Source organism: Monopterus albus, unplaced genomic scaffold, assembly GCF_001952655.1.
Source record: "Monopterus albus unplaced genomic scaffold, M_albus_1.0 scaffold220.1, whole genome shotgun sequence".
NCBI classification, from domain to species: domain Eukaryota; kingdom Metazoa; phylum Chordata; class Actinopteri; order Synbranchiformes; family Synbranchidae; genus Monopterus; species Monopterus albus.
This window is the reverse complement of record NW_018128100.1, coordinates 581550-607221: the sequence shown is the minus strand read 5'-3', so window position 1 is coordinate 607221 and position 25672 is coordinate 581550. Positions and strand designations below refer to the sequence as shown.

General features: G+C 40.3%; 2 protein-coding genes across 2 annotated transcripts in view; one reads left to right on the top strand and one right to left on the bottom strand.

Annotated features, from left to right (window-relative positions):
• The window catches only part of cfap61 (cilia and flagella associated protein 61), a 32820-nt gene extending 12549 nt beyond the window's left edge, over window positions 1-20271 (bottom strand). Inside the window, exons 1-18 of the mRNA XM_020619446.1 lie at window positions 20104-20271; window positions 19817-19959; window positions 19054-19204; window positions 18741-18817; window positions 17464-17531; window positions 17265-17385; window positions 16512-16644; window positions 15172-15342; window positions 14865-14938; window positions 13441-13480; window positions 12174-12310; window positions 11650-11776; window positions 10645-10722; window positions 9680-9886; window positions 8141-8269; window positions 4762-4889; window positions 1266-1358; window positions 1-30 (exon numbers count right to left, since the gene is read on the bottom strand). Of these exons, the coding sequence (XP_020475102.1) occupies window positions 1-30; window positions 1266-1358; window positions 4762-4889; window positions 8141-8269; window positions 9680-9886; window positions 10645-10722; window positions 11650-11776; window positions 12174-12310; window positions 13441-13480; window positions 14865-14938; window positions 15172-15342; window positions 16512-16644; window positions 17265-17385; window positions 17464-17531; window positions 18741-18817; window positions 19054-19204; window positions 19817-19959 (1907 nt within the window). The 5' untranslated portion in view covers window positions 20104-20271. The remainder of the gene's footprint in view (window positions 31-1265; window positions 1359-4761; window positions 4890-8140; window positions 8270-9679; window positions 9887-10644; window positions 10723-11649; window positions 11777-12173; window positions 12311-13440; window positions 13481-14864; window positions 14939-15171; window positions 15343-16511; window positions 16645-17264; window positions 17386-17463; window positions 17532-18740; window positions 18818-19053; window positions 19205-19816; window positions 19960-20103) is intronic.
• Window positions 20272-20325: 54 nt separating this feature from the next.
• Window positions 20326-25672, top strand: part of crnkl1 (crooked neck pre-mRNA splicing factor 1) — a 6505-nt gene continuing 1158 nt past the window's right edge. The window contains 14 exon segments of the mRNA XM_020619452.1: window positions 20326-20477; window positions 20788-20940; window positions 21139-21230; window positions 21431-21589; window positions 22277-22443; window positions 22718-22896; window positions 23113-23283; window positions 23429-23620; window positions 24012-24071; window positions 24212-24292; window positions 24764-25003; window positions 25129-25230; window positions 25560-25669; window positions 25671-25672. The exon segment at window positions 25671-25672 is cut by the window's right edge and continues 125 nt beyond it. Coding sequence (XP_020475108.1) covers window positions 20430-20477; window positions 20788-20940; window positions 21139-21230; window positions 21431-21589; window positions 22277-22443; window positions 22718-22896; window positions 23113-23283; window positions 23429-23620; window positions 24012-24071; window positions 24212-24292; window positions 24764-25003; window positions 25129-25230; window positions 25560-25669; window positions 25671-25672 — 1756 coding nt within the window. The 5' untranslated portion in view covers window positions 20326-20429.

The window sequence follows — 25672 nt, the reverse complement described above, 5'->3', positions numbered from 1 at the left end:
TGGGACCAGTCTCTGCTGCTGTATGCATGACTGCAGGAAGCACAGACGAAGACAGTTTGATTCAGTGGTAAAGGTTTTCTTCAAGACAATTACTGTTAAATGCCTACTGTTGTAATTCCTTTGTCATCACTGGTGACCACGGACGTTTTTATCCATTTTTCTTTGATTGCTTGAAGCACCAGGGAGCAAAACAACAAACAAGTTTTTAACCATGCTAGTGACATGACTCTAGGGATGGCAACGTCAGTCTGTTGTTCAGTCCACAACATTGGTCGAAACTGAAATGTGTCAACAACTAATGGATGAGTTGTCATGAAATTTTGCAAACAGTCCTGGTATCCAGAGGGTGAATCCTACTGTGAAGCGATCCTCTATGTCACCACAAGGTGGATATTTGTGGGTTTTAAGGGAAATGTCTCAACAGCTATTGGATGTAATGTTGTGATGTTTCTTGTCTCAGCCCATTTTGCCTAGTCTGTCATTAGGTGAATCCCAGTTCCATTAATTGCATCCATGTTTCCCTCACTTGTGTCTTTTCTTTGCATCTTAGTCATGCCCACATAAGATGCAAGGACAAACTGGGGAGAGAGGAACATTAACTGACAAGAGACGTCCTTTCCTCTGATCCTTCATGTGATGCATCCAATCACAAAAAGATTTCCAATAAAGGGGTGTGTCAATCCATAACAGACTTTTGTGAAGTATGCACACATGTATCCTCAGTTAGAGCTCCTCCAAGCAGCCTCCTCGCTCCTCACAGCACAAATAAGAGCTCTGGGACATCCTTCATCATGATGGACTGGAACGACTTTTCTTTTTCTCAAGAAAGAAAAGATAAAATGAGGGAACTGGGATTAACCTTTTGTCCCCTGCCACAGTCCAAACAGCCACCAGATGCCCTCAATCTTTGCCTCAGTTTCAAGTCACCTGACCACTCACACACCTGGTTCCAGTTTTCCTCATCAATCAATTTGAGTCCTCCCTGTCTGGGTTCTTTACACCATCTATGACAAATTCCAATGAAATTTGGTTCACATATCAATGTTCTCCTCAGGATAAACAATTTAAAACAATAACTGGGCAATTTTAAAACCCTGATGCAAACTAATGCATTTGTGAATGATGAACAGAGTTTAATTCCACTTATAATAAACACACAGGGTAGATGTTTTTAGAACATTCTCATTGTATGCCAAGATATATCAGTGTTAGATTCCAAAACATGAATCTCCATTTTCGTGCCTGATGTTGTTACATTCACTCACCTTGTGGACAGAAATCCAATGTCCTCATGGTTGTAGTCACCTGGGAAACCGTGTGTTGAGATGAGGGTTAGGTTGTTGAACCTCAGGTGAGGGCTATGAGAGAACAAACAACAGTGAAAGGCATAAGTGCTTCTCCACACAATATAGTGAATACATACCGAAAGGCATAAGTGCTTCTCCACACAATCTAGTGAATACATGGTGGACACACAGTGAGAGGAATGTTTCCTGGGGAAGGACAACTTGAATTTCTGCAGCTAGATTCTTCATCCAGAAATATGCAACAGCATTTAGAAAGCCTGACTAATGTCAGCTGAGTCAAGAGGAAAATAGAGGAAATATGAAACTATTTTTCTTTATGTAAACTTTATTAAGGAATGTCTAACATTTACACAGTGATGTATCAGCAAAACTGTTTGGCCCTTGCACTGCCGCTAATATTACTAATGTTGAAGAAGTTGACTCTTCAAATGAGCAAAACAGTTGGTTTTATTTGATGAAATCCTGGGTTTAGCAAGCTATCATCTGTGATGATCAGCTTTCTTTATGCACAACAAGTGCTGATTGTCTAAGAGTTTTGTAAGAAAGCAGCATCACAACACAGATCCTGGGCAAAACGGATAATAGAACATGGTTTTTGATGAGAAATGCTATCGCAACAGGATTGGTTAAACGCCCTGGCTACGGGTGAATTCACATTCACTATAATATCCCTTTAAGATTACTAATGTACTTGGTCCATGTTAAACATATAAACATAATATCAGATGTTGAATCCATGTTTAAACTCCTTAGGATTCTCCAGCCCCATGATACATCCATAGTTACTGAGACTATGAACAGTCCTTCTACCTCGTGGGTGTTTGCTGTTCACAATTAAAAAAAAAACATCTGCTGTGATGTGAATGTCCTCTTTTGTGGTGGCCTACAGGACATTAGACAGATGATAAGAGCTCCTGCATTCAGTGAATAGCAGTGTGTACCTCACAGGGACCAGCCTTATCACATTGACACCTCTGATCACCTCCTGCTCTGCTCTTATCTTAGTTTCCTGCTAAATTAACACCCACCAGCACAGATCTGCAACACCAGACACCAAATGCAGTAAACAGATTGGTTATATAGTGAATGGCTGTTGTGTTGAATTACAAACTAGTAGGATGGAACAACATAGTATGTTACATGCTATGAGATGATACAAATTTGATAACCACTTGAATTTTTCATTAATTTACTGGATTAACTAAAAACAAAGAGTCCCATCTGGTTATTTTATTTATAAATGAATTCATATTTAGTGAAAAGTGAGTCATAATAACAATCAGACAATGATTGCAGTCAAACTTTCCTTGTTAATCTTTGCCAGAAGGTGGATTTATGGCGCAGCACTGGGGCATTAAGGCCCATTATTGGTGTGTAAATGTGACTGAATCAGTGGCTCTGGATTTGTTCTGTTATCAGCCAGTGACAGACGGCCGTGGTGACCCTGCAGCCTGACCGCAGCGAGCACAGGCCCAAGCTGTCGCAGAGCTCTTTATCTGTCTGACCCTGACCCAACCAGTAATGGAGCTGGGGGTTGGTGCTGGGCTGGATTCACTGAGCACATGGAAAGCTGTGTTGGGGTGGAGGAGATGTGGGAGGGCTCGGACGTTTGGGCAGGGCTGATAAGGGGGGCCCAGCAGGCCTAAACTGACCCATCCTTCACCCACTCAATGCGTTGCCGCCTCACCATTAGTTCAGCGGACACTAACTGCCTCATTAGTCAACTCATTAGTGATAGCAAACACGGATCGCTGCAGCAGATCCCTGACGGAGAGAAACAGTGGAGTGGCTAATTAAAGGGGGCCAGTCCTGGCCCTGCTGAGTGCCAGGCCTCAGGCAGCTGTGTGTGCCCGCCCGGCACCACCACTGTGCCAGCCTGAGCAGCTCTGCACCTAACAACAGCCCTGGTTGCCTGGCAGCTATCGCCTGCATCTGAGCAGCCCTGCACTTCTTATTTGATGGAGCAGTTAATCTCACAATGTGAGGACGAAGGCAAACATGTAAAATGTTCGACCCGGAGTCAAGTGACATTTCCAGAGACTGGATTCCTGGAATAAAGGGCAATGAAAGAGAAGCTTCAGTGTGGGATTGCTCTCGTGGAGTTCAGGGTTTCAGGAAACAAAGTGAAGTGTTTCTCTACAGACGCATCAGAATCAGTGATAAACACGATTGTGTGAAGATCTTTCAATGAACCAGCTCTCTTTTGTGGCTCCTGAATCATCTGTATGCTCTTTAGTGCTTTTACAGCATGTAGTGCTTCCTGTCTGTGTTAGGCACACTGACACTTACTGACAGATTCAGATGTACAAATACATTATGCAGTTAAAATGGAGTTTTAATATTTGTAAAATTGTTTTGCCCCTACTTTGTAGCTGTGTTGCTGTGAACACTGCTCCTTCTGTGTCTGGTAGTATGGTTCTTCCTGTACCCCCGAACTGCTGCTGCAGCTGTGTTGCAGCCTAGGTTCAGTAGTTACTGATGCTCTGCCATCTTCGTAAAGCCTCACAGTCTGGTGACTCACTTGTTCAGGCAGTTCCTCACCATGAGGAGCCATGTTGCATAAGACACAACCCAGACCAACACTAAGAAAGCTGTGGTGTTTGCATGCTCCTTTATAACCTTGTTTATGCAATTAGACAAAAGGAAATCACAGGTGCACCTAATGTAATGTAATCACCTTTATTTGGCCAAGTATGTTACACACACAGAATTTGTTTCCGGTACAGAACCGAGGCAGCCATCTGCGGCGCCAACTCCCACTGATGGCTCTAACCATCAAGGGCAACTTGGGGGGTTCAGTGTCTTGTCCAAGGACACTTTGACATGTGGACTGCAGGCACCGAGATTCAAACCTCCAACTCTCCAGCTGGGAGACAACCGCTCTGCTGGGGACTATTTTTGGAGGCAGAGTAATGTATATTTGCTTTCTAATGAGTATTAGTGGCAGCAGGACAGTGCATGTGAGGCTGAGATAGAGTAAACTCCAGTGTGTGTGTGTTCATGATGATGAAGGAAGATGTCAGCCAGTGCAACAGTGTGGTCACTGATGGGTTTAATGGTTTCTGGAGATGGTGGAGCTCTGTGGCTCAGAGGATTGATTGTGCGTTTTGGTCATTTTGTTGGATTTGCTGACAAGAAGAAAGATAGAATGTCATCAGCCTGATCTTTTAATCAAAACCTCAGGACCAGGTAGTTTAACTCCAGCATAGTATTACTGGTTGGTTTCTGCAGTGTGTACTGCCCTTAATGGGAACTTGGCGAAGGCAGGTTACATACACAATGCACAGATGGTGTGTGTGTGTGCCTGTGTGTTGGGATAATAAAGGATTGACAGCCAATTAGCGTCCCTGGAATCACTGACTGTCACTGCAGCTACTAATTTCAGAAAAGGCCACTATATCCACATATCTGGGAGAAGAATGACACTGAGGATTTAATTCTGAAACAGACTCACCAGAAACAAAGCACCTCAAGAAAAGATAAACCTGTGTCTGACGCCCCCAACACCACAATCCTGGCATTAACGATGACCTTTGGTTCCATGGTTAACTTTCTGCTGATGAGCCTGAGAGCAAACGGTGCCTGCGAGAGAGAGAAGATAGTCAGTTACGTTTGCGGGATGGCATTTCTCACTCCCAAAGTGTTTGGTGCCATTTTATGATAATTTATCCATTAAATGCATGTGCCCTGAATTATTAACACACCTAAAGCATTAGATAATGATTTGTCCACTTTTTACTATTTCAGTTTCACAGGATGAAGCTGCCTGCTGAAGAGACACAGGGAGACTGTAAGGCTGTGACATTTACCAACAGTTATCTAAACTGTTATTAAGCTGAAGCACAACAGTCAAGTGACCAGAGGAAGGGGTGTGTATTGCTTTCTAATTCTATTTTTAAAGAGTCTGTTCTACATAAGAATGAATACCAAACCTTTGTTCTACTGATTTGTTTAGGCATTTTAATTCCTTTATTACTGTAGATGGAAACTAGAAAGATGTTAGAAACTAAGGAGAGAAATGGGGAACAACACGTGGACATGAACTGAGAATGCAGCTGGTCACTGACGATGTATTAACCCCTGAGCCACCAGGGCTAAATCCTTAAATTAACTTTGTTTTTTATACAGCAGAGATGAAACTATATGATTCTATTTAGCCCAAAGTTTGGGAAATCCATTAAAAGGTTGAAATCTGTGCTTTTGACTATTTTCTCCACTTATTTCACATCACAGATTTTGTATAAAAAAATAAACTTGTATTGTTGGCCTTATTCATATTTCTGTGCTTAGTGTATTTCCATCCCAATGTCATATCCTCCTAAACAAATAAACAGTTACAAAAATCTACTGTAAGAACTGCAGTAACTACAGCTCAAGGCTCTAATGAGATAGAAACACGGGGATCAAACATGTGACTTGACAGTTCAGGAACACTTTTCCACAATAATTACAACACCCACAGGAATTTGCAGAACACAGTGTTCTAATTTCTCAAGTCCTCCACCGCCAAAGCGTCTCTGGTGATCACCCTGTGGTCTGAGGCAGCTAATGGCTCCTTCATCATCTACAATTATGCAGATTGAACCCACAATGCACCTTGTTGGATGAAAACAGCATCAAGCCAAAAAAAAAGGAGGAAACCCAAGGGTGGAATTAACCTTTGTATAATATTCAAATCATTTCTACAAGGGCCTGTGAGCCTGACCTTTGTCACATCCAAAGAGACGTTCTGGCTCAGGGTTTGACTATGGCTAGGAAGTAAAGGCTCCTGTGGTTATTTTATAGGATAAATGTATGTGTGCACACATCAGCAATAATAGGTCATAAAGTAATCCTTTAAAATGATATGACTAATAATCAGAGCATATTACATTTAAGGAGTAAAAACTATACGCTCTATAGTAACCTATAAATGCAAGTCAGTAAATGGGTTCTGAGAGTTTGGAACGATGTCTTAGTCTGAAGAGAGTCCAGGTAGTTTCATTAGAGTTGTAACATTGGAGTCCTGTTTGTTTCCTGGACATGAAACTCTCCTGGATGAGTGTTGAGTACAAATCGTAAACAACAATTCAGGCCTGTGGCCTGTGAAAACAGTGTAAAGAGAAGTTAGTGTAACTACAAGTCCCAGTGAGCATTTTGGTAGTAAATTAGTCACAGACTCTTGAACTCTTGAACATTCAGCAGTTTAAGATCCTGGGTCAGTTTTGGCTGGATTCAGCTCCTGTAGCAGTACATTTTGTTCCTAAATGCAACAACGAAATGGTCTGAATTTTCTTTGTTTACAATGCAGGAGGAGATAGCAGCTCGACTTGATGGGCAGCCAAAGACCAGCAGAGGTAGAGATATATTTATATGAAAATGTTGCTGGTTATTATTTCCTACACACGAGATAGTGTCATGCAGATGATGGATTTTCACATATAATGAAAAATAAGAAAGACTTGTGTAAAAATCCTGTACGTGTAGTGTAGTGAAACAAAATGCCTCCATGCATCCGCCTGAATAGTGCAGGAATTAACCAGATGAGTTAATCAGATGAACAAAGCCCCTGTCTCATCTGCATGTGCGGTGGAGCAGGTGCAGCAGCTCTTATCACGCTGGAGATGCCTCATCTTTCCTACACACAATGACCACAGCTCTGTGTAATATGATCCTGTATTGACAGAGGGGGAACAGGTGCTTTAGATTTGATTAATCATCCTGAGGCTGACATCAGGAGGCAGAGACAAAGCTCGTAGCTGAAGCTCTTATCTGCACAGTAGCCTGGAAATCATGACTGCAGTGTTACCGAGGCGAAGGGGGCGGACTGGGTTTGATGGAGTGAAATGAACATGTGGGTGTACACAGTGACGCCTCGGGGCTAAAGAGCACTGCTGTACGTGTGGTAAATATTTGAAGTACAGGACACTGAAATAAATCACAGCCACATTATGTTCAGCCTGGCTTGGAAGATATAAGACCAGAACACGTGACTCAGGGTGCAGTTTATACACACGAAGCTGAAACCATCAAGAGCTGGGAGTGTTATTATGCACCTGTTGCTTTGGCTCTTTTACCAGTTTCATACATTTTTCAAAAAAAAAAAAAAAAAATCCAAACTTGTGCTCAAAGTGACACAAACAAACAACTAGCCCTGATATACTGACAAATTAAAAAACACCATCAGGACTGATATATAACAATGTGCACCTTAAAGTCTGTGCTTCAGCTGCAACTCTTTTAAATACATTAAATTCATGTTTCACTCTGATATAAATTTAAACAAAACAAAACAAAAAAAAGTTTAAATACAGAATCTTGCCATTTCTACTTAGTTGTTGTGCAGCCAAACAATGTTCAAAACAACACATTTAATATCTAGTGGAGATTCAAATGTTTTCAGATATCAAACATGTGAAGCTGAAGACTGAAGCCCTGTGTAAAAACACATTTCTGACCCACCAGAAAATATCTGTGGATACACATAGGAAAAAACTGGTGTCTTTCAAATTAGCAGAGAAAATTGAACATTATCTTATGGATTTTTGTTTGATATTAATATGAGAAAAGCTGTTTAGAGGATCTCATAAAACAATTTGGAATCACTGTTTGTTCATAAGGTTTATGAATATATTGCACAAAATTCTGTGCGATCATTCCATCATACTGGGTTTTATATCCTGTGCTGAGTTTCCCTTCAAAATGCTGGAGTGAACTGCATTCACTCAGCGTTTACCTTTTGAAACAGCACTGTCTAGTGGTCACACTGACACCCTGCTGCCTCTCAGCAGCCTTCAACTCATCTACATTCCCTGGCAGGCTGCTCCCTGTCGGCCAGCTGCTGCTGTGCCCACCTGCTCCTCTGTGATCTGCCTGGACGGAGCATTGATGCCAAGCTCCTCCAGTGGGTAGATGATCTGGCGTCGTGGGCGGACGGGGACCACACAGTTGAGGACAAAATCCAGATGGTGGACACAGGAATTCTGAGTGCAGAAGAAGAGGGTGAAGTGTCAGTGAGCTGAGAGAGAGAAAGTGTCAGCGAAGGGGATCTGGAGTCAAAGTGATAATGAGCTGCGGTGAACAGGTTAATGATGCAAAGTTTACACTGCTGATATGAACTGAATATGACGGGAACATTCACTGCCAGAACAGAACTAATTCTCTGGTTATCTTCTGCCATTATTCTATTTGCACATCATCATCTCCCAATCTGGTGCTTGTTTGTGGAAGGTAATTAGCAGAGGAAGTGGAGGCCTCTACACGTTGAGGAAATGTCTTATTATGGAGTGGAGAGGTGGAGCTGGCAGTACAGTCAGCACCTGCTGCCACGACCCCGGAGACAACAGCCTGCTGAGGGCCGCACTCTGCAAAAAATGACCAGCTTAAGCCACAACAGAACAAATCCATCCGCCACATTTACCTACTATGTTTGCACAAATATAATTGTGTGTATCAAGGAAAACATTGAAATGTGAAGGAAAATTGTTTTTTTAAACAACTTGATTCCGATTTCCATTCAAACCCAGTTTACTCAGCTGAACATGGATACGGTAACAAGTAGAGACATTTTTAAAGCTGTTTATAAACCCATGGTAATAATCTCACTGATCTGTATACTCACATAACACATAATTTAGCTACTTTGGATAAAATAAATTGTTTTTGTCTAATCTGTAGCTCTGATGTGAAACAGTGGCAACACCTACAATATGCTGGTGAGTGACTGAGATAATAAATAAAACACAATACCAATATAAAGTTAAAATACACTAGGATTAATACATCAGAGAGGTTGACCGTTTTTCATGCCTTTAAGATGTTTACCATAATTTCTAATTGTACATAATGATGCAGCCTCGAGTCTGAAAGTCCAATCATTTAGCACAAAAAGCTGCAGCAGAACAGAGTTTCTGACCAGTAAACATGGTTAAACTGTTCTCTCAGTCATATATGATGGGAAACATCACTGCAATAAAATCTGGGTTGAAAAACAAAAAGCCTAAGAAAATGTATCCAGTGCTTTTGATTATGTTTTGCAGAAAAAAACTGTCTTGAACATTAGTGTGTCATCATTATCGTCACCATCTTCTCTGGACACTAAATCAAATGTCAAATTCTTCTTTTTCCACAGACACGTTTGAAAAATTCTTCAATTCCATTTTTCTTGAATAAAATTCTGTTATCCTGGAGTTTTACATATATGTATCAAGAAAATTGTCACCTCGGTCAAAAAGTGAAATCATCTCGACAGTTTGAGTCGGAATGACTTGTCAAGTGTAAAGGATATTTTTTGCAGTGTACAAACTGAGGATCATTACACTAATGACAATGTGTATCTGAGCAGACATGCTCAGGGGCTAGAGGGGCCCCAAATGACGGGCCAGTGCACCTACCTCCTGGCTGTGCTTGGGGGGGTAGGTTCTGTGGTACAGGCAGGATCTGTGAGCCAGCCGCAGAACCTCCTTAAACAAGTGTTTGGTGAAGTGCTGGAAGGAGGGTTTGAGGATGAAGTGGCGTATCTGAGCGTGCTCCTTGTAGTGATATTGACTGAAGTAGATGAAGTTCTCGATGTTATAGTGGGCACAGATGTACTCAGTGTCCTGACAGAGACAGACTCGTGTCAGTCCTCTACAGATTAACTCCATGACAGGGGAACATTTCTAGGTATTTGTGCTTTATATTTTATTTTTTGTTGTTTAATAGAGTGCCCTTCTTTTTCTGCTATTCACATAAAAAGAAGCAAAAGCTGCCAATGATTGTGACATTTTCTAATCACAGTCTGTCCATTTTTAAAGTTTTTAAAATTAAATGACCTTTATTTATAGGGTCAAAGATGTAAAGATAATTTTAATAAGTGAAAGTATGACTGACAAAACAAAAGAACTGACTTCACCAAAAGACATTTCTTTGTGTAAAATAAACCTCTTATACTCGAATTACACAAAAAAATACATATTTGATTACAGTTTCTATTAAAATAATTTACACAATCATAAGAACTGTCCTTTACTTAGTGTAATATAGACTCAGAAAAGCCCAAGAGCAAGCAGATGACTGCTTTCATTATTAATTCATCTCTTGATATTTTATTAAAAACTGTATAAAAATGTTAGAGCCCAAGGTGACACCTCTAAATAGCTTGTTTTATCCAACTAACAGCCCAAAACACATTTTATTTACAAATGTATAAAAAAGAGAAAAGCTGAAATTCAGTATAATGTTTGGTTTCATGATAAGTGACAAACTATTCATCTACTATCAAATCTTATTAGTATATTATCTAATTTTGAAGCACCCCGAATACGAGGGTTTAATTCTTTAATTAAAACTCAACACAGGACTAGAAAACTGCACCTACCTGCTCGTCTCTGATGATCAGTATCCCCACAACCTGACCGTCCACCTGAGCCACGAAGGCCTGCAGTGGCACCCCATCCTGAAAAACAAGAGAACAAAACTAACATGTAAATGTACATGTGTATATTGTACTGAATATAAGCTGAATGCACCTTCTTGTACTAGCTGAGTCCAGTGCCATGAATTCACATGGAGGGGCTGCATTCTCATTTAAGAAGTAATTATCAGTTTTGGAGCTGCAGCAGTGACAGCTGGGGTGTCGGTCAGAGAGGAACAAACTGAATTCTCACCAATCTGTTCTCTGGCATACGTGCGATATTCCTTATTATTCCAAGACAATCATCATCATAACAGCTTGAGTCACACTTGATGGTCCAAAACAATCATCATTTATTTTTTAAAGTTAAAGGCATGGGGAGAATTTTCTGGGATATTTTCTTTTACTGTTTATGCTGATTAAAATCCTGCTTTCCAAAGTAATGCTAATCCATTCAAATCATTACTATTGTATTAATAATACATTAACTCTACTTAAAATCACATTTAGTTCATTAATAAACCACCTGCCACTTAATATTGTATTTGCACCATTATTAAATACACTTCTGTTTTTTTACTGCCTTATCTCCAACCTTTGTTCAACTTGTCTTACTGTGAGAAAATTAACAACAAATGAATATATACATCATACTTTCTTAAAACCCAAAATCCTGCAGAGAAGGTGACAGTATTTGTGTGAGTCCCAAGTAATGTCTGCAGTTTTCCTCTCGGGCTGCTCCTTAAACTCCCAGTAGAACAGCTGGTGTCTTAGAAGCAAAACCTAAGGCAAAGAGGCCATAAAACAATCGCTGCTGTTCATAAAGCTTACTGCTGTGAACTAATAACAGTAATTAAAGGAGAATCAGACCAGATTCTCTTGAAGAAAACATGAACATTCACACAAAAGGTGTGTAGAGTGGCTGACGGTGAAGCCCTGGTGTGTTGGTTTCAGTGTGTGTTCACTGACCTGGTCTCTGCGGGTCTCGTACAAGTGGTCCAGGTCCTGCAGCAGGGACTCACTCAGTCTCAGACCCTTCACCAGGTCAGATACAGCTGGCCGGTCTGCAGCCACAGCCGGCCTCACCTCCACAGGCCTGCACAAACAACTAGTGTGACCACAAACTGAGAGGAGCACAGGTCCGCAAATGTTCTCTCTGTCACCTTGTGAGACACCATCCTAACAAATGTCTTCTAGTTTGCAGGGGAACCATCCTCTTTCCTGTCTTGGTGCTTCATTGTCTTATAGCATAAGTAAATAACTGGCTAGCAAGGTGTGTTTAAATCCAAGACAGGTCCAGCAGACTAAATATACTGACTTATGACTTTTCAAGTAGCAGAGGAGCCAAAAATGTGCCAGGACCTCCTCTCTGAAAAATAACCATATCAAATCTGTAATCATGCCATCTCTGAAAAAGTAACAAGACAGCAACACTATCTGACAGTGATGTACTAATAGTGCCTGGAAGAAACAGACTTATAAGAAGCAACCACCTTAGCCCAGTGGCATGGGCAATGTAGAGTTCCTGATGCAACAAGCTGGTGGCGAGAGGCAGCACCCTGAGGAAGCTCTGCAGCAATGGAAACTCCGGGGACAGAGTTGGTACCGTGATGATGCAGAAATCCAGGTCCTGGCAGACAGAAGGCCGACAAATACCAGCATCAACACGTCATGGAGCAGCTACGTATGTTCAATACATTATTAAAGGGCCCATGGCGCTTTTCCTTGTTTTTTGACTTATCTACAATGTTACAATGACGAATTATCTTAGACATAATAAAGTATTGTGTGATAGTTTAAGGATCTCCTTGAATGGGCATAAAATCCAGGCCGTTGCATGTTCATGTGACCTTACCTGGCATCCACCGGTGCCCCCACCATACTGGCAAAATGTTACATTGCTTTGTTTGTTATGTGTATTTTCAATCAAGCTTATGTTAAAAAAAGACATCCACGGTGCCAACACCAGCAGCAGGAGTTGTGTGCGTTCACGAACTGTCATCTCATTTTAAGGAAGAGGCTTTTTGCCTCTGATTCTGAAACAATTACAAACTATTTGGAGTTATGAGGGGTGCCAAGATAATCTAGAAGTACCCAAGATTAAATATTAAGTGGCTGGAAACAAGCAAAATGAGCATGACACGGGCACTTTAAAAAGCTAATATAAAGAATTCACAGGGATTTTAAACTTTGTCATCTTTGCAAGACCTTGGAATCAATGTTATGTGTATTTGACAGCTGTAGAGAAAGTATTTAGATGGTTTGGTTTTGTCCAAATGAAAGTACAAACTATTATTAAATTATTAGAAATAAAAAATTGTTTTAATATTGAAAAGGATAAGCAGCAAATCCTCATATCTGAGAAGCTGAGGCCATAAATCTTTGACTTGAAACAATTACCAAAGTTGATCAATTAACAGTTTCAGCTGTATTTACAGTTACTGTATGTGGATTCATTTTCAACTCATTTTCTAAGCTCTTTATAAGTTTTCTGTACAAAACTCTTAAATCATAAACTAGTAACTAAAGCGGCCACATAATTTTAGTAGGGTAAAAGTATAATGTTTTGAGTAGAAGTAGAGAGTTGCATGAAAATAAAATCCTCAAAGTATAAGTGCCTCTAATTTTTACTTAACGACTTGAGTAAATGTACTTAGTTCATTCCACCACTGGTATTCAATAACTTTAATTACATAGTTACGTACAACTAAAAAAAAAAAAAAAAAAACTTCTTCTGTAACGTGCATTAATGATACTCACAGGAAAACATTTGAATATGTATGGAATGAAGTCCACTGATCTGCAAGAGAGAAGGGGAAAGTTAAGTGAAAATATGTGTCTGTGCCAAGTTCAGAATCAAAGCCAAGTTGGTAATCGCTGTGGTGGAACAACTGGCCGACCAATCTGCCCGCTGCTTCCAGCTCAACTTCTTGCCTTCAACTCGCTGTCACTTTAAGCACAGTTCTCATTAATAACATGCTCACTCTCGGCGGGAAGCGACTCCACTCCATATTCAGTAACAGCTGGGAGGTAAGGCGGTGGTGAGAGGAGCTCAGCAGGAGCCAACTAACAGTCACTCTCCCTGCTTTAACACAGCATATGACTGACGTATCTCTGGACCCCTGCCACTGGTGCTGCACCAGCACTGCCTCAAAAATGTCAAGAAAGTGACAAAAACTGAACATTTTAAAAACATATTTTCATTATAGAAAAGCAGAATTGTGGTATCTGACTTTCAATATCTGTGAATTTTACACAATATTAATGTTGTAAATATGTTTTAGTTGATGTTGCCTGCTACTTTTTAGTAGCCTTCATTTTTTATTGCCTTATGTCTGCAAGCCGGACCCATCTTTCACTTTCACATTGTATTATCTCAGCTCAGATATTCTATCGAACATACTGCAGTATTTTGTTTTACTGTGTATATTGAAAAGCCATGCACATCATGATGCATGTCAAAAAATGCTTACACATATGATTTTATATGAATTTTGAAGATCCCACTTCCTAAACATCCTATATTCACTGTGGTTTTGGCTTGAGGTTCATCCCAACCTAAACAATCTAAAAGAATATATACTGCTCAAAAAAATAAAGGGAACACAAAAATAAGACATTCAACTATGTTGTGTTCCCTTTATTTTTTTGAGCAGTATATATTACCAGCTCAAGACTATTTTTGTATTTTATGTTTATATTTAAAAGACAAAACTGCTGTTAGTCATGGCTATCATTGTCAAGAAAGCCTATAAAAAATACTAATTTCTTCAAAGTGCTGCTCACTGCAGTTTTTATCAAATCAACAGGAGGAAACAGTGCATGTGTTAGGGACTGTTTTCAGCAGCAGATGAATCCACAATTAGCCTTTAGTGAGTATGTGTGTGGGACTGAATCAGAATAACCTCCAGCGTGTGTGCTCATGGTGATGAAGGAATATATCAGCCAGTGCAGCATTGTGGTCACTTATGGATTAAAGGTTTCTGGGCACAGTGGAGCTCTGTGGCTCAGATCGAGGCAACAACAGGACAGAAGAGTACATTTTGGATGCACACATCTTACTAACTTACTTGTTAGTAGGAGACATTCATGGTTGACTTTGTCTTTTCATGGGATTTGTTGACAACAGGAAAAATACAGTATATATCATTAATACCTTTAGCTTTAAATTTTAGAAATCTTACCTCATTTCAGAATTCTTCTCAATAATGAAGAACTGAATACAAAAAACTCTGGGTTTCTCTGAAGCTCCATTTGACTGTGTCAGGTAAAACAAACATATCACTGAGCAGAAGGTGAAGAATAAGTATGATGCAATATCATGCAGTAATGGTATGACAACTCAAAAGCACAACTTTGATTGTATTACGTCTGTTCATCTTAGAACAGGATAATCATGCACAACACCTTTCCACTGATTTGATCTGCTTTGATTAGACAATCGTTCAAATTTTTCTGATAAACAACTGTAGTGAAGTGCAGTTCAGTTACCCGCTGAGCAGGAGAACTTTGGGTTTCTGCTTCATCTTCTCCTGCATCAGTGTGAACAGCAGGCTGCAGTTTGTACAAGCCATTGAAGTCAGTGAGCTCAAAGTTGTCATGCAGCTGTTTCAAATCAACTTTAGCAGTAACACTGATGAAGCCAGCAGCCACCCCGCTAACCTGTGGAGAAGACAGCATTATATAATGCTGTTTATTTATAATGGAGCAGGCCTCTAATGTAAAATGCCTTTACATTTTTGCTTTGTTAGGAAAGTGAAAAAGATTGCACACTTGAGCAAAAAGACTGAGAACAATCTGCCATCTACAGAGACTGAAACTCAAGGCACTAAAAGTATCAATGTCATCATGATCTTCAGCCCCGTAGAGCCTTCCAAGAAGGTATTACTTCACCACCCACACTGTTTAAATAACAGGTGATCTCTTGGAAGTGCCATTTAACATCTGAGCTCAACAGGACTTGGTTTAGATCAGGCCAAAGATTTTCCCTTTATCCTTGAACTATAAAGCAGCAGTTATCAAAACAATGGCATCTCAAGGTTCATGCAGTAGCTGTTCTAAAGTTTTTGATCATATCACACAATCTTCCTCAGCAGATGGAGTTTGCTCATTTGAAATGTAGACAAGCGTCATTTAAATGCTATTTTAGAAAGTGAACATTGATACATCTTGAGAAATGTGTCATTTTTTGGAAATGAGCTTATAAACAGTGAGAAATTCTCACGATGATTTGAGTTTTGACTGAAACCATACTCGTGACATATGAAGCACAAGTAGACATGCTGTGACTGAACCAGATGATTATCCAGAAGAAGAAAATAACGAAAAATATTTACTATGACATTCAGCAGACTAGAGAGCCCAGCCCTCTGGGGCAATGTTGCACTGTTGGTTCTCTGAGTGCTGAACATATTCACAGACAAAACGCCCAAAATGCTTCAGATGTCTGGACACAATATGTTCAGTGAGAGCATGTCTTGGCTGAGTATCAGCTTGTATCTGCCATATGCTGCCATGAACACATGTCAACCCGACTGGCGGGGAGGGGAGAGAAGATCTGTTGTTTCTCAGGTCCCGAGGGAATGGACCCCAGTGGGGTTTCTCACATTCAGTCTCAGCATCATGCAAGAGCTGCTACCGCATTATTTTTAGACAGGCACAGTGGATCAGACATGACTGGAAACACATCACATACGACACCCCAACCAGCAGGGATGAACTAAATGGTTTATCAGTGCAATGCCCGCTGTGGGGGACTGTTAGATTTAAATATTCACCTAATACCTTTAAAAGTGTTTAAGTGAGAGATGGGCTCAAAGTTGGTAACAAACCTCACAAACAGCAGTGTGGTTTTCCTCATTCTGTGCCTCAATGAGCTCTGCCAGGACATACGGCTGGCCGATGACTGACAGCAGTTTTGTCTGCTCTTCAACTATGTGCATAATGTCATCGTGATCATCGACCCTGTAATATACAAAAAGAGGATTAGCCTACACAATAAAGCTCCACCAATCAAAACGTTTCAGTCTCTTTTGAGATCATGGTTTTGGTTTTACGGCACATGAAGGTGAAAATGCAGGTGAAAGTAGAACATCAAGCAGCTAAAAAGATACTTTTCTCAAGAGTTGGTGGAGGCCAACCAAAGCTAAAATGACATTACTCTGTTTTCTGGATATGTGGATAGGCAATTGTTTGCTAATATGTTAATAAGATTTCATAATGTGATAATATGTCATGGCTGTGGGTTTGTCGGCATGCTGTGGAGTTCTTCTGCACCCAAGTGGCCAAAAACGTCGGTTAATGCAGCTTTAACTTTATAGAGCTACAGAAAAAAAAATTCCACACCCACTGTGTTTTACAGACAAATTCACTATTAACTCTGTTTTTGTTGGCACAGGATTTGACTGTCAAAGCACATCTTTTTTATTATGCACATTCTAGCACATGGCATGTTAAAGATGACGACAAACGCTCACCTTGAGCTCCATATCATTACATTTTAACGTCCTTTACGAGCATGCACTATACTGTTATGTGCTATACACACGTTTGAGTGTTATACAGTATTAGTGGGCTGGAATCACCTGGCTGGGCGGATATGAAGCCGGGGACAGTGATTGTGTCTGTGGCAGATTAATGCTAAACATGAAGGCCCAGTGTCAGTCAGGCGCTGCAGCGGTTCAAACATCTCATTCAGTGCAGGCTCTGGATACACAGAAGTCATGAGGATGAGTCTCTTCCATGAAAGATAAAATTAACAATGAATCTGAAGCAGTTCCTCACCTAAATTGCTAATGTTTGGGCTGACCAGACAGATGTATTCAAGCTCTGTGATGGCATTGAAGACAGCCCTGTAAAAAGATACAGAATAAAAAAGTGATTATAATTTAGCACACATTGAATTCGCCTCCTGGGAGAGGTGAATGCCGGGGGAGGTGACAGTGGTGCGGTGGGTAGAGCAGTCATCTCCCAAACAGAAGGTTGAAGGTTCAAATCTCAGTGCCTGTAGTCCACATGCTGAGGTGTCCTTGGGCAAGACACTGAACCCCCCCGTTGCCCCCGATGGTTAGAGCCATCGGTTGAGTTGGTGCCGCAGATGGCTGCCATCGGTTCTGTACCGGAAACAAATTCCTTGTGTGTAACATACTTGGCCATTAAAGGTGATTATCCTTATCCATAGATCTTTATACATTCTGTATATTATCTGATTATTTATAAACAAAACACCTTATAGTAACAACCATTACTGATATTCAACAGGTACTGGTATTTAACAGGTACTAGGAAATTCGACCATATAACTCCGGTACTGGCTTCTCTTCACTGGCTTCCAGTTCGTTTTAGAATCCATTTTAAGCTATTGATTTTTGTTTTTAAGGCTCTTAATGGTTTGGCACCGCCTTACCCTGCTGAGTTGGTGAGGTGGCACGAACCAACTAGATTACTCAGATCCTCAAGCCAGTTTCTGTTAGAGGTGCCCAGGGCCAGATGCTTTTATTGCTGCAGCTCCTAAATTGTGGAATGGTTTACCTTTTAGTGTTAGATCCTCTACAGACTTGACAACTTTTAAATCATTGGTTAAAACATATTTATTCACTCTGGCTTTTAATACATAGTGCTGTCTACTGCTTCCTCCTTTTATCTGTTGATTCTGTGTACTTGGTGTTTTTATGTTCCTATGTTGTTTTATTTCTCCATTGATATTTTTTACTCTGGATTTGCATTGCCTTGTAAAGTACTTTGGTTGACCAGACGTTGTTTTTAAAGTGCTATACAAATAAATTTTGATTGATTGATTGATATTCATAATATTTTGGAGCTGAATCATGTCAGTGTCACGTTCATCGCTTTACGGTCTGAATGTTGATAATCACTACACCACACAGCACCTCAGGAGTATCACATTTAAGTCTACATTTTAGTTTCCAGATGATTTCTTATGGAATGATGGTGGAACTAAAACAAGTAAACTTTCAAGTACAGATTCAAGATATGAATATGACAAAACCGTGACGAACTGCACAAGTTTTAGTACACTTAAAAAAAAGGCATATTCATACCTCATTATCTCCTTTATGCATTCGGTGGCAAACTTCATCTGTGCCACAAAAAGGTGAAGGAAAAGTGTGTTCAAAGGCTGCAGGGAGGGAAAAAACAACAATTTTCACTGCAATGCTGATCACTTTTATTTCCCCTCATCTGTCAGTAGTTTTACTTCAAATATTTAATAGTGAAAAAGTTTTCCTGACAGATTAGTTTTGTTGGAGCCAAAGAGCCATATTACCCCATATATTTATATTTGCCATGCATGAATCTATGAATGTATTTAAATAAATAATTCTTTGTAGTTCCAAAATAATGAATGATACAAACTGTGCATTGTTCAGTGTTGAAGTGTTTGTGCAGGAACAGTTCCCAATGAGCCTGATCCACCAAGTCTCCAACAGGGTGGTCAGAGAAGGAAGCATGAGCCAGGATGTCATCCTTTTCATTGGCCAGGGTCACAGCCAGGTTGGCCTTCTCTCTGGGTGTTACAGGAGATGAGAGAAGAACATGACTTTGAAACTTCAACTCAGTGTTTTTAAAGTTGCCTGATAAATACTAGAAATATGTAATTATTACTATGATTACTTGTAGCTGTAACAGCTAGTCATCTTCTACATGGTGTCAGGATTTCACTGTGGAAAAAATGTATCTCACACTACTCTTGTACCATAAATAATGTAGAGCATGTATAAATGGGTATGAATGGTTATAACATTGTAAAGTATGACAATAAACCGGTACAGTGAATGCAACTATTGATATGTACAATATGAATATAGGACAGTAGTCTATGTAGAGTGTCAAAATCTGTTATTATCAACAGTGGTAAATGTTGGTCAGAGACAAGTAACCTAACAGGGCATGTAATATTCAATAAATAAACAGGTGAAACTTTCTTTGGTTATGGTATGTTCATTGTTTTTGACATTTTAGACGAAATGATTGACAACAATTGTGAAGAGTTTTAAAATCATACATTTAGGTTTGTGCTAATTTCACAGGCATTTAATCAGTGTGCTTATGTGCAGACAGTATGTTAATTAACGTTACTGTCTGAACTCTATGCATTAAAAATAAATATTTTTCTTACAGAACATGGATCACATCGACTGTTCCAAAAACTGCCTGCGTTGATGGGCAGATAAGGCTGTTAATCCCCCGAGCATCCGCTGACTCACTTCTTCTCACGGTTACAGTTTCCACTTGTCCGCTGGCTGAAGTTATAGTCCTCATCTTCTTTTAATAAAGGGACATGATATCATATCAACCATGACAATACCAACAACGACGACGACAACAATGATGTCTATTAGCTAGTTAGCTTAACAATAAACGCCAAAACTGAAGCAATTTCTTAGCAGAACAGTTGTTACTTACCTCTCACAGATGTATTTCTAAAAAACATATAAATTTGGATTTACAGACTAATCTTCTATTGCTTTTGTGAGATTAAAAACAAAGATATTCGTAAAGTTTGCTCCATAAAAAACGGTAAAGTTACTAGCGAACGCAAACTCTGTTGCTATGACAACAAAACGCTTCATGAGGGGTCAATGGGAATGCGCAATGCATTCTGGGTACTATCATGGTGGCCGTCGTTGGATGTAGCCAAAACGTTGTGTTACCTATAACCGTTGTTGTTGTGATCGAAACATTTTAAATAAGTTAGGCTAAGTGATTTTTGATTAAACCTGCCAGCAAAAATGGCTTCCACGGCCGCGGGTAAACAGAGGATACCGAAGGTGGCGAAGGTAAGAAAACAAAACAATACAACTGTAATCAAGTGACTTCGGTTAGCATTAAGCTAATGTTAACGGACAGTGGTAAAGTTAAACGGAGAAATCTTATGGGCTTAGCGCCAGATGGTGCTTATATTTGCTTTTAATACATACAGTACAAATCTTATAGATCTGTAAATACGAATAATAATATAAAAGAAGGTATTTTAGCTGCTAACGTTAGCCAGACGGAAGTAGCTTAAATAAAACTTAAGATATAGGTATGCAAGCATTAAGAACATTGAAACATTACGGTCACAAGTGGAGCAACATTGTGTTACAGGTGAAAAATAAAGCTCCTGCAGAGGTCCAGATCACTGCTGAGCAGCTGCTGAGGGAAGCTAAAGAGAGAGAGCTCGAACTTCTGCCACCACCACCAAAACAGAAGATCACAGACGAAGAGGAGCTGAATGATTACAAGCTGAGGAAGAGGAAGGTAAGTGCTTACAACCAGTATAATTTCTGGAGCACTAATATGTCGTTTGCGTTTGCAAACATATTGGGGTCCTAGGTTTGTTCAAGTGCAGTCTTTAGCACAAACAATTGCTAATTTACTCACTTTAATGAAGCACAACCCCAAAAAGAGGAACCAAGGCAGACTAACTTTATGTGAAACTCTTGGGCTTTCTTTTAGGCATTCGAGGATAACATCAGAAAGAATCGCACCATCATCAGTAACTGGATTAAATACGCTCAATGGGAGGAAAGCCTGAAGGAGATCCAGAGGTATCGCACCTAGCTACAATATTAGAACATATCAGGGCACTGTTTAATCAATCCAGCTGTTCCCAACTGAACTAAGCAGTGTCCAGTGTCAAACCCCTTAACCCCCAAACCTGTATAACTGTTCACAGTTCTGATTAGCCTTTCAGCTTTCATATTAAAAATATACTCTATTCTCTCAATTCTTCTCACTCTGGTTTTAGAGCTCGTTCCATTTACGAGCGAGCGCTGGACGTCGATCACCGCAACATCACTCTGTGGCTAAAGTACGCCGAAATGGAGATGAAAAGTCGTCAGGTGAACCATGCCCGCAACATCTGGGACAGAGCCATCATCATCCTCCCACGAGTCAACCAGTTCTGGTATGAGTTACATTTAACTACCTGCTGAAAGATTATACTGCGGCGTTCACCGAGGTGTCTGGTGGTGATGGCAAGCTGATGTGAGGGGAAGATAAAGGAGCAAACAAAAAAATATCAAAAACAACATTAACATTACCTGGAAATTGTGAGCCAGTGTGTAAAGTTTGGTATCCACTTAAAAGGCAGCAGGAGAAACAGGTGCTTTTCTTCTGAGGTTGGACAAATTGTCAGAGTGATAAAACTGTTTGAGCTTCATGTCTACAAAGAAACAAAGAATTAGAGTAATGGACTTGTATTGTAAGTTATTATAAAATTGATTCTTGATGTTAGGAAACAGGTAGTCAGCTGTTTATTGATAAATACAGGAAAAGAAACAGATCCATTTAGATCCCTGTGTGACGTTGACAGATCCATTTAGATCCCTGTGTGACGCTGGTCTGACATGACAATGATTCTGCTGTGTTTGCATTAGCAGGGAGACTCCTTGCATCAAACCAAGTGCTCCCTTTTTCTCTCTAAGCTGCTAGTGTGAAACTTTGAAAAATGTGGCACATATACACTGTACAGTGCCAACACAGAATCTTTGGTTTGTCTACAATTTCACATGGGTGTCCAAATACTTCTGACTTTTTATTCCTTAGGGACTATTTTTGCTTTTTAATGTTTGACTCTTTGTCCTTCCATCAGGTACAAGTACACCTACATGGAGGAGATGCTGGGGAATGTCGCCGGCTGCAGGCAGGTGTTTGAGCGCTGGATGGAGTGGGAGCCCGAAGAACAGGCCTGGCATTCTTATATCAACTTTGAGCTGCGCTACAAGGAAGTGGACAAAGCCCGCACCATTTATGAGCAATATATCCTTTTGTTGTTGTTTCATGTGTTGTGTTACCAGCTTACAAGATGTGAGGGAGGTTTGTTGTGGTGTTGGGTCACATTCATAGGATGAAGATAGTTTGGATTTAAGTCTATTTTTGTTTGGACAAGAGACCTACAGGTGAAGAGAAGCATCAGTGCATGCTGCAGAAGACATTATACATTATCCATTAGTAGATGGTGTTTGTGAAACCCTTTGCATTTTGTATCCTTGGGATAATCGTTTTATTATAAAACTTCTTAACTCCGCTGCACTTGTCATCGTTCACCCCGAAGTGAAAAACTGGATCAAGTACGCTCGATTTGAAGAGAAGCACGGTTACATCGCTCACAGTAGGAAGGTGTACGAGAGGGCGGTGGAGTTCTTTGGAGAAGAACATGTGGATGAAAACCTGTTTGTGGCCTTTGCCAGGTTTGAGGAGATACAGAAAGAGGTGTGTGAAACCAGTTACAGAACAAAATCCATCCAGTTTTTAATTAGCGACTTCCTCCTTTGGTTAATTGTTCTGCTGGAGTGCTTTGAAAAATATCGTTGTCCTTGTCCTTAGATTGTGGAAGTAGCTATTGGTGTTTAGTAGGATCTGTTTGGCTTTTAAAGCATATGTTCTTCATGCATACTACAATTCTTATGCATTGATCTTCCCTTTTAGTTTGAACGTGTACGGGTGATCTATAAGTACGCTTTGGACAGAATCCCTAAACATCAGGCGCAGGAGCTCTTCAAGAACTACACGATGTTTGAGAAGAAGTTTGGAGATCGGAGGGGAATTGAGGACGTCATTGTCAGCAAACGAAGGTTCCAGTACGAGGAGGAAGTCAAGGTATTTTCATGAACCGCCATCAGTGGCTTTAAAGAGTGAGGTTAGGAAATGTGTGGAAAATTGTGTTGGTGTAGCCATTGACTGGGACTTCTGGTTCTGATCACTGACACTGGGTGATTCTTCCTGTTTTCCTGTTTGCATGCAGGCAAACCCGCACAACTACGATGCATGGTTTGATTATCTTCGTCTGGTGGAGAGTGATGCAGACTCTGATGGAGTGAGGGATGTTTATGAGCGAGCCATCGCCAACATTCCCCCCATCCAGGAGAAGAGACACTGGAAACGATACATCTACCTGTGGATCAACTACGCTCTGTATGAGGAGCTGGAGGTCAAGGTTGGTCGGAAGGAATCCTCATTTATATAGATTAGTATTGTTACCAAAATTCGACAGATAAATCAGGAGCATTAAAGAAAATAGTACATAAAATGTTTAAATAATATTTTAAAAGAAAGGAGTCTACTCTGTCTTTTGATAAACATAAGATCATATTAAAACTCGGTAATAACTCATGTGCATAACAAACCTGATATTGGTATTTATTTCATCAGGATTATAATCTGTCCCAAGACAAAATATCACTTCTAATAGTCACAAAAGTGACAAACAGCACATTCACATTGAAAAAGGAAGAAATGGGCTGGTATCGCTTTTGTTTGTTGTGATCCTGGCGTCTGGCCTTGAGCGCCTGTTTAGATTGCATACTTTTATTTTTTACTTCTGTTAGGATCCAGAAAGAACACGGCAGGTGTTCCAGGCCTGTCTGGACCTCATCCCTCACAAAAAGGTATTTTTTACTTTATCGTGCACTTAGAATGAGTCTGGATTTTTTTGGTTCTTCTTATAAAAGACAGTACTAGTGTCACTAAAACACATGTAGTTGACACTGTTGTTACCAGATTGTGATCATCTTGTGCTTTGGTTCAGTTCACATTCGCTAAGATTTGGCTGCTCTGCGCTCAGTTTGAGATCCGACAGAAGAACCTGCAGGGAGCCAGAAAGGTCATGGTGAGGTCAAGATAAAATATTAATTGTAACAATATACACACACACACACACACACACACACACACTTTTTTTCCATTTAGGTCAACATAGAGAGCAATAGATTGTGGGGAATAAACTGAAATTCCATCCTAGTGGACATCATTACAGACCAACAACTACATTATTTAATCAGTAAAAGTTAAAGCTGTGTTACATGTACATAAACGTTCTCTCTTCACAAACTGAAATTAAAGTGTTTTTTTTTTTAATTTCCTTTATTTAGCCAGCTAAAAGTCTCACTAACAATAAAATCTGTTTCAAGAAAGACCTGGCCAAGAGAGCAATGTAAAAGCATTGTATCCAACAACGAACAGGCTAAGACAGCTGACACCTTCTGCAGTTTAGAGGCAAACATGTTACTTTAATACTGTAAGGTAGAAACAGGAAACTTGTATCTGCTGTTTCCTCTCAGCAGCTTTTCTGTTCCCTCAGGGCACTGCAATCGGTAAATGCCCCAAGAACAAGCTGCTGAAGGGCTACATTGAGCTGGAGCTGCAGCTCCGTGAGTTCGACCGCTGCAGGAAGCTGTACGAGAAGTACCTGGAGTTCAGTCCAGAAAACTGCACCACCTGGATCAAGTTTGCAGAACTGGAGACCATCCTGGGAGACATCGAGAGAGCCCGTGCCATCTTCGAACTCGCCATTGGACAGCCACGACTGGACATGCCAGAGGTCTTTATCACTGTTTTGTTAATCCAGTTTTTTTTTTGTTGTTGTTGTTGTTGTTTTAAGGATGGGAGAGTATGGGTGAAAAATATTCTCACTTTATCTGTGTTCTGTGGCTGTTACTCTTTCAGGTCCTGTGGAAGTCCTACATTGACTTTGAGATCGAGCAGGAGGAGTTTGGGAACACCAGAAACCTTTACAAACGGCTGCTGCAGCGCACCCAGCATGTCAAGGTGGGAATTGCTCTCTGGCTCAGAGCACAAAACGCGCCTGGGAAAGTTCTGAAAGTTTTGCAGACCCAGTTTATTTAAAACCAAACAAATAATGAAAATGAGGCTTCAGTGCCAAGATGGGTGAAGCAGAAATGAAGTAATGAATGTCCTGATTACTTACATCTCAGGCCATACGTTTGGGGTTCTACTGCAAATTTTTACACATATTTGGCCTTTTGGTTATGTAATTAATTCAGTCATTAAGATTTAAAAACTAATATTAGGAATTGTTACAAAAATACAAAATTTGGATCTGGATCATTGATCATCCCCAACTTCTGTTCCTGCAGGTCTGGATCAGCTACGCCAAGTTCGAGCTGTCTATCGACAGCCCTGACCGCCTAGAGAAGTGCCGGCAAATCTACGAGGAGGCCAACAAGAGCATGAGGAACTGCGAGGAGCA